Genomic DNA, 14,002 nt, shown 5'->3' with positions numbered 1-14,002 from the left:
GGAAAAGAGGTTTGGAACCAAGCCTTACAACAGAGCAGTCAGCAAGGCTGATGCAGGGGCTTTTTTGGTATTGAATGCAGACATCTGCCTGGTCTGTGGTCTGTCCCAGCATCATTGCTCTTTGCACTGCCAGGAAAATAACCACCAATGTCCCCAGAGTGATGAGCAGAGGTAAGCTAACCCCAGTAAGGTGATGGGCAGCACATTTCCATCAGTGTCCTGTATGCGCAAACAGATAGAGCGTCACCTCCCAGCTGCCAAAACACTGCTGCCTTATCTACAGCTCAGCCAGGGGTGTGGGGAACAGGGAGGGGGAAAATATGACCCTGCTCATTCAGGAACAGCTCAGAACACCTCCCAGCCCAGGGTCTCGTCAGAGCAGGTCTGCACAAAGCCAAGATAAAACTGCAGCAGGTTTCCCTCTTCCCCTGGGCGTTTTATACCAGTGGTCCCCAGGAGACCTGTATTTGCCCATCATGTGGCTCCCTGCTGACACACTGTGGGACACCCTGCTCGCCCAGAAGGTCACTGTACACCTGGCAGATGGTGTGTACAACGAAAAGGAAAAGTACTGGGAATGAGCCACAACCCTGGTATTTGTAGCACAGCAGCTGAAGAGTCCATGTATAAACCTGAACCCCATGGAATTGCACCCTGTATGGGGAGGGAAAGGGGTTCCCTCTATCTGGTCTCCAAAGAAATGAGTCTCCTGTGCTCATGGTGTTGGTGTTCAGAGTTGTCTCCCTGGGTTCTTTAAAGCTTTTAAACACATTTGCTAACTTCATCCATGCTTGATGGGACAGTATAGGAAGCTTTATAGGACATAAAGATTAAATAGCTTTACACTGAAAGAAAATATGTTTAGATTGATTATTAAGAAGAAATTCTTCCCTGTGAGGGTGATGAGAGACTAGCACAGGCTGCCCAGAGAAGTGTGGATGCCCCATCCCTGTAAGGGTTAAAGGCCAGTTTGGATGGGGCTCTGATCAACCTGGTCAAGTGGAAGGTGTCCCTGCCCATGGCAGGAGGTTTGGAACTAGGTTTTGGATCTTTAAGGTCCCTTCCACCCCAAATCATTCTGGGATTTTATGATTTTATTCATCTGAATGCAGTAGTCTGGTAAGTGAATGTCTCTATCTCAAACTAGTCACCTGGCCTCTCCTTACAGCCACTGGCAAAACCCAGGCCTTTCAGGTTGGAAACTTTTCTGATGCAGGGTGGGTGTTTCCTCAGAGCCCCCTTCTCCGTGTGGATTTTCTAGGAAGCATAGATGTCTGCCCTGTAAATCACAACAGGTCATCGTATGGCTTCTGGTCATATCTAGTGGTTTTAAATAAAGAGGCTTGTGTTAATAATATCACTGATCCCTCCTGTTGTTTCTCTCGACAGAGCTTGTGTGACCCCAAGTCCCCACTATGGACTGATCACAAGCTTTACAGGACATGATTTAGTATTGAAACCAATAGCAGCAACATTTAGAGAGCTATACAAAAGGGAAAATCTGGTAGATTTACTCAATGTTTGTATTGAAAATATTATCCCAAAGCATTTGTACACATTTTGTCTTATTTTGTTGCTAAGTTTAAATGCACATTATCCATGGACTTTGTTCTGACACCCCATGCAAGTGACCAGTATTGATACACAATTCAAATACTACAGACCCGGGCCAGGTCCCTCTACTGCCCTCCTCAAGAGATTTGTAAAGACACAGCCCTGACCAGGACTTCAGCCAAGTGTGGAAAGACAGGAACATCTCCTACCTCTTCCCCTAGTAAAGAGTCTTGTGGGACTCAGCTCTCCAAGGAAGTGAGAAGAGATGAGATGGGATGGGATGGGATGGGATGGGATGGGATGGGATGGGATGGGATGGGATGGGCAGGCTTTACACCTTCCTCCAGGTTTATGGAGGATGTCCTGGTAGGGAAGGAGAAACTCTTACTTGGTCTACCTTGTGCTGGGAGTCTGCAATGGTGGCATCTTCTCTGGTGACATCTTCCATGTGAACAAATGCCCAGAGCTGGCTGTAGGGGTAATTTCAATAAATTAAATTATGCTATTCAAGTCTCATTTCATGCCTCTTCTGCTCTGCTCCTTACTTAATTTACATTCACCTTACCTTTGCTGTTGTGCTTTCTCCAGGGATTTGCAGACACCCTGGCTGGCAAAGTGACATCCTTCCTGACATGACATCCTCCTGCATCCCTGGAGTCCATACCCCCAAAAGACACAAAACATATTTGCAGCAGAGCGGGGCACATCCAATTACTGTACTTGTTCCATGAATCCTTTTTAATTCTCAGGAGTCTGTGGCCTTTCTCAAGCCAGAGGTGAGGAAAAGCACAATCATTATTAAACCGGTGAATTGAGAGTTGGGTTTTGGGTTTTGTCTTTTTTTTTTTTTTTAGGAGTAAAAAAAAAAGAATGAAAGGGGAAAAGTTCCCTGTTTCACACTTCTTAAGGTTACACTTCTTATTAAGGTTCCATTTAGAAAGAGCACATAATTTCTTAATACATGTTGAGGTGATTGATGAATCATTTATTGTATATTGCTATTGAACTGTTGGTCTCTAGAGCTGTGATTTAACCATCTATAATACCTGCAGCTGCCGTGTACACAGCCATCGATAATGCTGGAACACAAAGTATTCATGTGCATAACGTGCTTACTGCATCTAACATTTATGAATGCTCTATAAACAATTTATAAATGAAATTTTAATATACAGCATAACCTATTTTTAATGTTGTGGCAGTTACATAACCCATTTGGCCTTGATTCATCTCGGTTAACTTCGGGCACCTTGTGGAGGTGTCTGTGTTTGTAGCCCTGTGCCATTTCCCTCTGCATTTCCACCCTCCCTCCCTCCCACTGCTCTCTTACCCCTGTTCTGCCCCAAATGTTCTGTAAATGTGTCTGTGAGGGATGCTGCAACCTCACAGGCTTCTGTATAATGATGGAGCTGCACATCAGTAACCCCCTCACTCATGTGTGGGGTAGTGTGTTTCCTCACACTAAAGGAAAACACTCCCCTGCCTTTTCTTTCCCCTTTTCAACCCAAATCCATTGCATGGGTTCAGCCTCATGTGGCCACGCAAAGAGGTGAATCAGGCAAAAGGAATGGGGAGGGAATGGCATCTCTGCTCTGGATCTGAGCTTGTTGGGAAAGGAGGTGACAGGCAGATGCCTAAATAGGACCATGGCATCGCTTCAGCTGTGGGCCTGGACTGGTTTGTAAGAACATGGGCAGGCTTTGGAGAGCAGAAAGGTCCTGTTCCTGACACAGATTAGTGATGACGTCCTCATAGCCATTAACAAGATGCTCATTGTTAAAATGTTTCAATAGTTGGCCTGATTTCTCTCTGGCAATGTCTCCATTGTTCTGTTCAAGCTGAACACATGCTGAAAAGGGGCTGAAATCACCCTTCTCCAGTCATGGCATCAGAGGACACTGGGCTGTAACAAACTTTTCAGAGGATCCAGTGCTCTCTCATCACAGAAGTGGTGCTGCATTTCCCCAGTGTTAACATATGCCTTCCCTTATGCCAAGTGATTTCTGAGCAGTTCCTGAGGCATTTTCCTGTGGAGAAGGGGAGAATGAAAGGATGCTGGTGCAGCCTGTGCTGGTACTAGCCCTTGGAAGAGAAACACTTGGAAGACTAACTGCAAACAGGAGGTGGCTGAGCACTGTTTCACCTGGTGTGCAGCACTGGGTGCAACGTGGTTTCCCAAAGCAGTCTGTGTACATGATTCACACCTTCAAGGTTCATTACTGTGACTGGTACAGACACACACTGAGCACATCTTGGCCTGGAAGGATCTTCTGCACTCCCAGGCTTGGGAGCGTCCTAAAATGCCAGTGCCAGATCTGGATGAAATGTCTTCTCCTTGTACCAGGGTTCCTGGGAGCCACTGGTGGTGGCCCATGCAACAGAAGGGGACGGGGGCCTCAATGTAAAATTTGCAAGTTCAGATGTGGATTGCGTATCTGGATGAAGGTTTAGCAAGTTCCCCAGGCAGATGTGTGACTGAATTAGCTGTAAAAAGGTAGTCTACTAACGTGCTTTCCAATAATGTGCTAATATTAAGGACATGCTTAGGTATCTTGCTGAATCAGGAACAAGGGGACAGTAAGTAAGCAATGTATGTTAATTGATGTCACCTACACACAGCACAAATCCTGCTGGTGTTATGGAATAATTGATGCATCATGAATGTAGTGGCCTAAGTATCATTCTAAAAAGTGACATCAGATGGTAACAAAATAGACAAGATCTTGTTCAACTGAAATAACTCAAGATGCTTTAAAGATGCTCTTTTTAACAACTGAAGTTGGGTTTGAAGCAATTTTTTCCTCAACATGAACAAAGTTTTAGGAGGGGTCTAATAGATGCAGAGGAAGGAAGGAGAAACAGAAAGGCACAACTTAATCCTTTCTGTTGGGACCAAACATAGAAAAGCAGAAAAGTGCAGTGAGTGGAAGAATCAGTGTGAACGATGAGGTGAGAAAGAGCAAGATGAGAAACTAAGAGCTAAAAAGATGCCGAACAATCCAACAACCCTGAACCAACCCCAGAATGGTCTAACTTGCAGAAGTAAACATCTGTCATTGAACACTGGATATAACAGTTTTCCAGATCTGTGTGTCTGCTTTATTAAGAAAAGAGCACTAGTGTTTACAAAGCTCTGTAAAGCCTGTACCTGTATGAAAGCCTTCAAATCATCCCACCTGTACCCAAACAGCTGAGTTGCAAGCCCAGAGCTCTGGAAGGCCTGCTTCCATCCCAAGGAGCTGGCAGCCAGCACTAGATTGTTTTTAGAGCAAGCAGAATGGATGCACAGTCCCATTTCAGTGACAAAGTGTCCACACTCAGGAAGGGAGTCAGAGGATTAAAGGAAGGGAGAGTGCAGCTGGCTCTCACTAAGGAAAGTTTAAGAGCTTCTAGATTGGGAATCCAAACACAGGAGCCTCAGGACTTTGATAGAAGGAGCTCAAACAAGACTGGACATCAGACAGTTTTTAAGTGCTTGCAGTCAGTCTTCCAAGATGTACCACCTGGTCCTCCTTCCAGCCTTTGAGCTGTTTCTTAGAGGATGGAAAGGATGATAGAGTCATGCAATGGTTTGGGTTGGAAAGTACATTTACAGGTCATCTAGTTCCAAGCCCCCTGCAATGAACAGGGACATCTTCAATGAAAACAGGTTTCTCAGAGCCCCATCCAACTTGACCTTGAATGTTCCCAGGGATGAGGCATCCACCACCTCTCTGGGCAGCCTATGCCAGTGTCTCAGCATCCTCAGTGTCAATATTGGGATACTGAGGCATTTGTTGCCTTTTATGTGAGTGCAGCTCTGTCCCCTCAGCTGACAGTGACCAGACACTGACACAGGAGCCATGCTATGGAGTAGACATCTTTCACCAGCTCTGAGTTCATCTGGGAAGAGAAAGGCTGAGTGAAGCCGAAACTTCAGTTCCAGGGTCAAACACATTCTCTCAGAGACAGAATACAGCATCAAGAGACATGTTATTATTACCAGTAAAAACACACAAGAACACTATCAGGAATTACAGTCAGAAGAGACAGGCAAAGGTTTAAATGCAATGAAATAAGTATTTATTCAGACAGTTAAAGTTACACAACTTAGGCTTCTCCAATGCATACATCTGCTGAACTAAAGTCTGCTCTCAGCAATGGTGATTTAAATTAGGAATGATTTAATGCAACCACTCGGCTTGTATTAGATTTACATCTGTATAACAATGAGCAGTTTGGTTTATCATGTTCAAAATAATTGCTGGGTGTTTTGGAGGAATAAAAGCAAGTTTTCAGTACCGGGACAGGAGAACAGATCAGAGGAATATTATCCTTCTTCCAAGCAGTACAGTGACCAATCCTGACAGCAATCCCAGTGACTTTAAGCACCTTCACCTCACCTTTCTCCAAATTACACTAACACTTAAATATTTTCCTTCCAGGCAAATCAAAAATGATCTTCAGAAGGAAGAATTTCTTGTGTTTCATCTCTCTCACCAAGACAAGTAAAAGCGTGAGAAAATTGGGAAAGATATCATAAATGCCAAAAGTAACTAAGCATCAAAGCTGACAAGGGACAGAGTAGTCTACTATATAATGAACAGACAGACCTTTAAGGGTCAGCTCACACATAAGAACTTATATTTATATGCACATATGACAGATTTATAATGGCATATTGGATACCTAAGAAATAATACAGCTTGCTTTTGTTATAATAAAAGCTGTTCCCATTCCAACAGCTTTAGCAGGCTGTGGATCAGGATCCTTTATTAGTAAAAAGGCACAGGAATGTTGCATCCCAGTACAAGCTCCACCGAACAAGACCCTCTCTTCTCAGAGAATGCTGTCAAAAATAAATTAGGAAATGATCCCATAAGTGGGTAAGTTGAAGTATCCTGAATGCAACAGCATGTGCTTCACAATATTTTTGTTTGGAATGCAATGTGGCCCTTATAAAGCCTTAGCTGTATTCCTAGAATCTGCAGATTACCTGCTGGGAATACTGAATAAAACTCAATTTGGATTTTGCTGCAACAGTGTTGTGCAACATAGTACAGACACACATGTCAAAAACAAGCTTTTATGGAGAAGATCAACTGGTTTAGTTCCTGTTCTCCTTGGAGCTTATTTTTTCTGTTTATATGCCTACCCAGTGACAGAGAATTCAGCCTCACAGCACAGTTTGGTAAACTAAGCTCCACCAACACAAAAATAAATGCCCAACTCAGCTGTTGGACTCTCTTTCCATGGGTGTTCTGGCCCAGAGCCACTGTGCAAGTCTAAGGAACAATTTTGTTACTGGACACTGCTGACAGAGCAGTAAATCACTGCAAGTGAATCTTCAGCTGGCCTCGGATTCCCATCAGTTCAAGGCTGAAAACTTCCACTCTGGCATTCAAAGCTGTGCACAGAGCTACAGCTCGAGCAAAAACACTGATAACATTGCCACAATACACATTTTTAGAGATAATACCCTGCATACACTGGAAATTCCACGCTATAGCTAGAGTTCCCTCAAGTTAGAAATATATTTAGGATGAATACATTACAGTCATTTGCAAACATGCAATGAATTGAGTTTTAAGCACTGTCTTTCCTACGGAAAACACCAGTCACATCTAAAAATACGGTGCAGAGAGCCAGAACAAGCTACCAGGTCAGGCATGAAGTGGGGGGCCCACATTTGGATGAAGTCTAAAAAAACAAAAAAAAATCTGCAAAGAGGTTGTGCATGTAGATTTAAATCATACAGAGTTAACTGGACCACCCCCGCTTGGTGTATCCACCCCCAGAAATGTTCTACCACCAAATTTAACTACAACTTTAAGAAAATATTGAGACAGGCTTTAAACATATGGTCCATGAAATAATATATTAATCATACAGCTAAGACATCTCCCCGCTTTACATGGGGTAAAAACGTATCTCGCTATACAAAAACATTACTCTGAAAAACAGGCTAAATCTTCAGTACATTCATCAACTACTTTTACAGTCAGGAATTCCATGGCCTTAATCGGCTAATAATTAAACTTAAAAAGAAAGTTTAAAAAAAAAAAAAAAAAAAAAAAGAAAAAACAGCCACATAAAAAAGCAGTATATTAGCATGAAAAATCTGTTCAGAAGAGTTTGCAAAAACTCATGCAAAGTTATATTAACAACCATCTGATTAATTCTGGTGGGTCTTTAGGTGCCTGCAAATGTTTCAAGTGATTGTATAAAACAGAACTGTGACAACTCAAATTCACAGGCAAACTCTAGGCAACCCAAAAGTTGGCTTATTTCTTCTCTCAGGGACAAAGCTCTTTAGCTCTTCCTCACCGTCTTTCCTTTCTAGTTCACAGATCTGCCAAACTAAAGGCAGTGAATTCACCAGGAGCAAGTGGCACTGGGCTCAGGGGAGGGAGAGAACTGGAGGCACATTTGCTATTCTTACTTTCAGTAACACACTAAAGAGTACCACAACTGCTATTTATTACCAAAGACACCAAATACTCAGCAAGCAAGTGAACAAGAACAAGCAAGTGAACAAAATCTAAGAGACATCCACACTTCAAGGGTACATGCCATGGGTCCAGAACAAGCCAGGAGGAATTTCATACAGATACACAAATCTTACCGAAAAATTCTAAATTATTATTATTATTATTCAAGTTGGAATTGAGACCTTCAAACACATGGTTAAATTCAGTCCTCAAGACCCTTTCAAATCACTGACATCAATGGAGTATATTAAAGTATAATGCATATATTAGCAATTTCAAAGGCTTTCTGGAAACAGAGGAAAACTCCAGCACAGTTATAATCTCTCTCTCCCTCTCTCTGAAATTAGCAAAGGCAGCTGCCCAAATGACTATCAGCCAATTCAGAAAGTGTTCAGCTGTTCCTCCAAAGTGGAGTCTGTGGCCTGAGGTTGGACAGAAACAAGCTGGGGTCAAGCAGAGGCTGTGCCAAGCATTGCTGTGCGCTGTGGTTAATCAAGTAGCACACAGTACATTTACAGCTTCGTTGGGACCACAGGCTCCGTAGCACGGATGTGGACACTGGGAAGACAGAGCCAGGAGAGAGGCAGCTCCCTGCTGCAGTTGTCTTCATGGAATTTGATATTCAGGTAGAAATCACCTGTGTAGAGAAAGAGAAGTGCTCCAAAGTACACAGAGTCTTTGGTCGGCTTTACCTGGAAATGAGAACGTAAAAATCAGTATAAATAAACCAACAACAAAGCAAATTTAATTGCAGTTCAGTAGCTCCTTCAAATGATCTCCAAGTATTCTAGATTCACATCTTGATGTTGCTTTCACACAAAAAGGAGTAAAGATCTTGTCCCCATTCTAGCAAAACTGTTACACTGAAAATTAAATCCTGTATTTTTCACTCATGCAGTAAAGGTGAGGCACAGCTCAAACCACAATACAGGCTTTCAGGAGTCACTGATTCCAAAACAGAGTTAGTTTAAAGTAGAGATCACACCAAATCGACTGCATTTATCAACATGTCTATTAAAGGTCTAAATCATGTCTCTGAATTAATTTTAAACATATGGTTAAATACCACTTAGCAACTTATCAATAACTAAGTTCATCCTCAATTATTATTGACATAATCTGACTGCAAATTCTAATCTTTAATATTAGGAATTTAGGAATCTTTAATATTCACAATCATTAAAATAATGAAGTTTAGCAAGAAAAAAGAAGTAGGTACCCTGATTTAACTTGTCCAAATAAAATACAGAGTACACAATGTTTCTACATTTACATATCTCCCTCTAACGAAAAAAATTTACAGTCTATATCTTCACAACGAGTAATATATCTTAGTTCATCATTTCAGCAAGACACTTCAGTCATTTCTAACTTTAACACTCCTACGACTGTTTAGCATGTGATAATGTTTGAATTAATATCTGCTCCCAAAAGATGTTAAATCCAGTTTCAGGGTGCCTGTAATTGGATTAAAGTTACTGCAGATGCAAAACGCGAAATCAACAACAAAGCCATTCCACTGGATGGATTTTTTCAAAACATTGTGAAAAGGCAACTTAACCCCAGCAGAAAAGACCCAAAAAAGGACACCTGATCTCCTCAGTACTGGTCTTCCCTCAGTCAAAGCCATCTTTACCAGTTCCTTTCTTCTCTCTGGACTCTGAAACCATCAACCTAAGATACACTCATGGAGTCATCCCTACTTTCACTGGTAGAGCTGTGCCCACGTATTTTCTTTTCACTTGAACACCCAGTGGCAATGGACTTTTCTTTGGTCATCCCCAAACACATCAGTGTCCATCACATTACAGAGTCCAGCACTGATTCCAAATTGACAGCAGGACACAACACTGGTCAGACAAGCAGACACCCAAGCCCAACCGCAACAGAAATACTGGTGTTGGATCCAGAAGCACTGAGCTGTCCAAATATGCTGGACTTGGTTGGATTCAGGAGGGAATAATGTCCCCTTTGCCAGAGGCATCCCTAGGAACTGATGGGACATCACCACCTGCGATAGTGAAGGGATGAGACCAAGGCTCCAAGGTTATCAGGACTGTTGCCCACTATAAAAAATTTGGTCATCTGGTAAACTGGGACACCAACCATGGGGTATTAACTGGGAGAGTGTCTGTGGACTCACTTTGCTGAAGGGCAACTTGCCATTGCATAGGAAGACCTGAACAAGAATGATGAGTAGGCTGAGAAAGTTGGGGCTGTTCAGCCTGGAGAAGAGAAGGCTGAGTGGAGACCTCACAGCAGCATTCCAGTATCTGAATGGGGCCTACAAGGAAGCTGGAGACTCTTTATCAGGAACTGTAGTGATAGGACAAGGAGTATGGGGATCAAACTGAAGAGGGGAAGTTTAGGTTAGATATGCAGAAAAAAATCTTTACTGTGAGGGTGATGAAGCGTGGCAAAGGTTGCCCAGAGAAGTTGTGCATGCCCCATCCCTGGAAGAGTTCAATGCCAGGCTGGATGAGGCTTTAAGCAGCCTGGTCTAGTAGAAGGTGTCCCTGCCCATGGCAGGGGATTGGAACTGGATGATCTCTAAGGTCCCTTCCATCCCAAGCCTTTCTATGATTCTATTATTCTAAATTGCTGCTCCTGAAAAGGGCCTGGCTGTTCACAAGCATCCACATCCTCAGAGCTGGAGAGTCCAGGCTCCCTTCAGTTTTGGTGCTGAGCACTTTTGCTGACCTAAGGTAAACTTGTATCAGCATCGTATCATCCACGTGAATGATCAGAGCAGCCACAGCTGTTCTCCTGCCCCATGTCCTTGGCATCTCCCCTCCTCGATGGGTACAAGTTCTTGCCCTCTGGCACTGTGTTTGGACATGCAGAACAACATCAAACCGTCTCCCCTCTTGCTTCCTTCCCCTTCTCCCGGGGCTGCCAGCCTGTTTTCCGCCTGACTGGGACTGATGTGAACTTGCATCCAGAGCAGGACAGAGGCAGGCACTAAAGCCAGCAAAGGGTGGAGGCAAATAGCAAGCAAAGCCTCCTCAGGACCCACATCTCTTTCAAGCTTCCAGCCCATTTTTCCTAATCCACCTGCACCATGAAGGAATATCTGCAACAGCAGTGATCAGAGCCCTTGACAAGCAGGAATATGGCTTCAGGCACATCAGCACCAACACCTAACATCAATGTTCATGGTTTGGGGTCTATCCATATCTGTTTGGCCACTTGTACCACCATTAGTGTAATCAACACTTGTGGTTTGGAGAAACAGGGAAGCAAAAGCAGCTTGAAACCTTTGCACTGTTGAGATGCAGACAAGATTTTTCTTCCAAAATAGGAACCAACTTTGGAAAGTAAGGCTGCATCTCCAGTGGGGCTGCCTACAAACATTCCCAAAAGAGCAGAAGTAAATCAGCAGCATTTGGGTCAGCAGTGGGTCACATTCACCCCAAATGGTACACCAGGCACAGGACTAATTTTGAGGTTAAACCACCTACATTCAGGTGTGTCCCTGCACACCAGGTACCCAAGTTTCTACTACAGAAAGAAGATATATAATCAATGCAGACAGTGGAGCAAACACAGAATGGGTTGCCTAGGCAGCCTATATAGTCAGCATACAGCTCCCTAAACACAGGTACCTCATGACATTTGGGATGGCCTAAGGGACTGAAATGTCTGGGAAGATTTACAGGATGTCTTACAGGATTCCCGGCAGCATGCAGAGGCCAGTAGGATACCCACCTTAGATGAACCTAGATGATTGCAGACATCTACTTTTAGGCAACAGAATCTCACCCCTGGTGTTTATAAGCCAGGTTCTACCTGCTGCAGACCACATCTCCATTGACTAAGGGGAGTTTAACAGGCCAGTCTCCATGCCAACACCTACTCATTCAGGTGTCCCTGTCTGGAACTGAATCCACCCAAATGTCTATAAAGTCGGTGTCCACATCTGAGTCAGCTGTTCAACACAAGGATTCACCTCACCAAACGCAGAATGAGGTAAAATATCCCCTGAACTTCATCAGCCCTGATGGCTTGTTCCCCTCTGCCTGTGAAGGGAGCTCAGGGTGCTTTGTTCAGATGTGTTCACAAGTCAGATGTTCACTGCCATAGCTGACAGGACATACCATCCCACTGATTGCAGTGCAAGATCCAGCTAACCTATGAGAAACATGAAGATCACATATTTGTGCCTGACCCAGCCCAAATTTGTATTGTCATTCGATCTAGCAGCACACAGCTGTCTCAGTGTCACCAACTAGATTTGTCATTATTTGCTGTGCCAACTTGTGATGATGTTGAATACATGCTCCCTGAGCTGAGTCAGAGCTGAAACAGACTTTACTAAAATTCCACCAAATCGTGGAAACCAAAGATGGGAAGCTTCTACCCCAGAAAAAAATTGACCACAGAATCAAGAAAAAAAAATGTCCATGTTATTCCTTTGTTCCACCAAGATAGAAGAAAAATTAAGTTTCTAGATCCATCCTAATCCTTCCCTGATTTAGGCTACCATGTGGGACTGAGATTGCTTAGAACTAATTACTACTTATTTATACTGCTGTAGTACTTAGGGAGCTCAGTTGGAGATTAGGGCTAGTGCCAGCTCCTGTTCGCTGCCCCAAAGAGTTTACAGTGCGAGTAAAACAGTGCCAAGAAAACTAATTTGTTCCAGATGGGCCACAGAGGACCTGCCAGAAGTGAGCAAATGTTCATCGTGGCTTCTGAGCTGATTTAAAATGACCATCTACTAATGAATTTCTCCTCATCTCCCACTACCAACCACTTGATCTCGTGCATGATAACAAGTGCAGGAAAAAAAACCTGCTTGAGAATATTGATGGCACCAGCAGGAACAACAAGGGAGGATGAACTGCTGGGAGCTAAAGGAATCTCCATAGAAGATAATATTTTTGGTTTTAATTTGGCAAGAAGCAACTCTGTCTGATTAACTAATTAGTCAAAAAAAACCCCACCTGGTAGGAACTAAAAATTTTAATAATATGGCTTAAGGCAAACTTCATGTTGTGAAGCAAGATAAAAAATTAAATCAATGCACCATATTTTAATGGGTGGATTCCACCATGTCATCTTGTGATTCAAAACTCCCCATTGAACAAAAATGTCAACTAGCTAAATAATAACTGAGAAAGTCATTTTTCTGTTAAATACAGACATAGAAAAGTAAGGTGAACCAAATTAGAAGCTGTGTTTAAAAATAAAGATTCTACTTAATTTGAAATGCATGGAAATAGTTCAATATCCTTTAAAATTTTCAATAAAAGACTTTGCTTTTTGAAGTAGCATGTCCCAGCAGAGACTTTGTGACACAAACCCAGGCTGCTGCATTGAACTGAAGTAAAAGCACAAAAAGGTGAATAAGAGTCATTACATTACTTCCAAGATAAATCATCTCACCTGGACTTCAAGCCACAAGAAAGAGAAATATAAAATCGTGTGATTTTTGCCCTTTCAACAATTTGTATTCATACTGCGAAGCAGTATGTGCATTCTGAAAATTCCTGTATATATCCCCTGTCTTCCAGATAGCAGCAGAAACTGCTTTGAAACTTTTTAGTCCAGAATCAAAAATAACTGTGAATTTTTGAGCATGAGGCTCAATATGAAACTAACATTTAGGAAAGCAGGGCGGTTTGGGGTTTTCTTTGCTTTTCCCCCAGAGAAATCACATTCAACTGAATACCAATAATGCAGTTTCTGCATCAGTATGACAACAGGACAAATTTTTCAGAGTGTGGGAAGTATCTTTTCTTGCTATAATACTTGATGCTCCCACTCATTCTTGACCATACACCAGTGACACACCAAACCATACTCTAGTTCTCCATCCTTCCTCCCACCCAGCTCAGCCCTGCAATAAATCATGTCAGCACCTCTGTGCCAGTGTCAGAGTGAAGTCAGCCCAATTAGCTTAAACTGCTGACGAACGTCGGTTTTGCTAAACTGGACAACTTTGCACAAAAACAAGTGCTCACAGCATCTCTTCC

The 14,002-nt window shown here is 42.9% G+C and overlaps 1 protein-coding gene across 3 annotated transcripts in view; it reads right to left on the bottom strand.

Moving 5' to 3' along the window:
• Nucleotides 1-5,593: 5,593 nt before the first annotated feature.
• Nucleotides 5,594-14,002, bottom strand: part of TRAPPC9 (trafficking protein particle complex 9) — a 459,395-nt gene continuing 450,986 nt past the window's right edge. For all 3 annotated transcript variants that reach the window (XM_039382029.1, XM_039382027.1, XM_039382028.1), the window contains exon 23: nt 5,594-8,716. In XM_039382029.1, the coding sequence (XP_039237963.1) occupies nt 8,537-8,716 (180 nt within the window). In that variant the 3' untranslated portion in view covers nt 5,594-8,536. The remainder of the gene's footprint in view (nt 8,717-14,002) is intronic.

Source organism: Pipra filicauda, unplaced genomic scaffold, assembly GCF_003945595.2.
Source record: "Pipra filicauda isolate LSUMZ 115617 unplaced genomic scaffold, ASM394559v2 scaffold251_size2273266_pilon, whole genome shotgun sequence".
NCBI classification, from domain to species: Eukaryota; Metazoa; Chordata; class Aves; order Passeriformes; family Pipridae; genus Pipra; species Pipra filicauda.
Note: the sequence above shows the minus strand (reverse complement) of the source record. Positions and strands in the feature narration are given on the sequence as shown.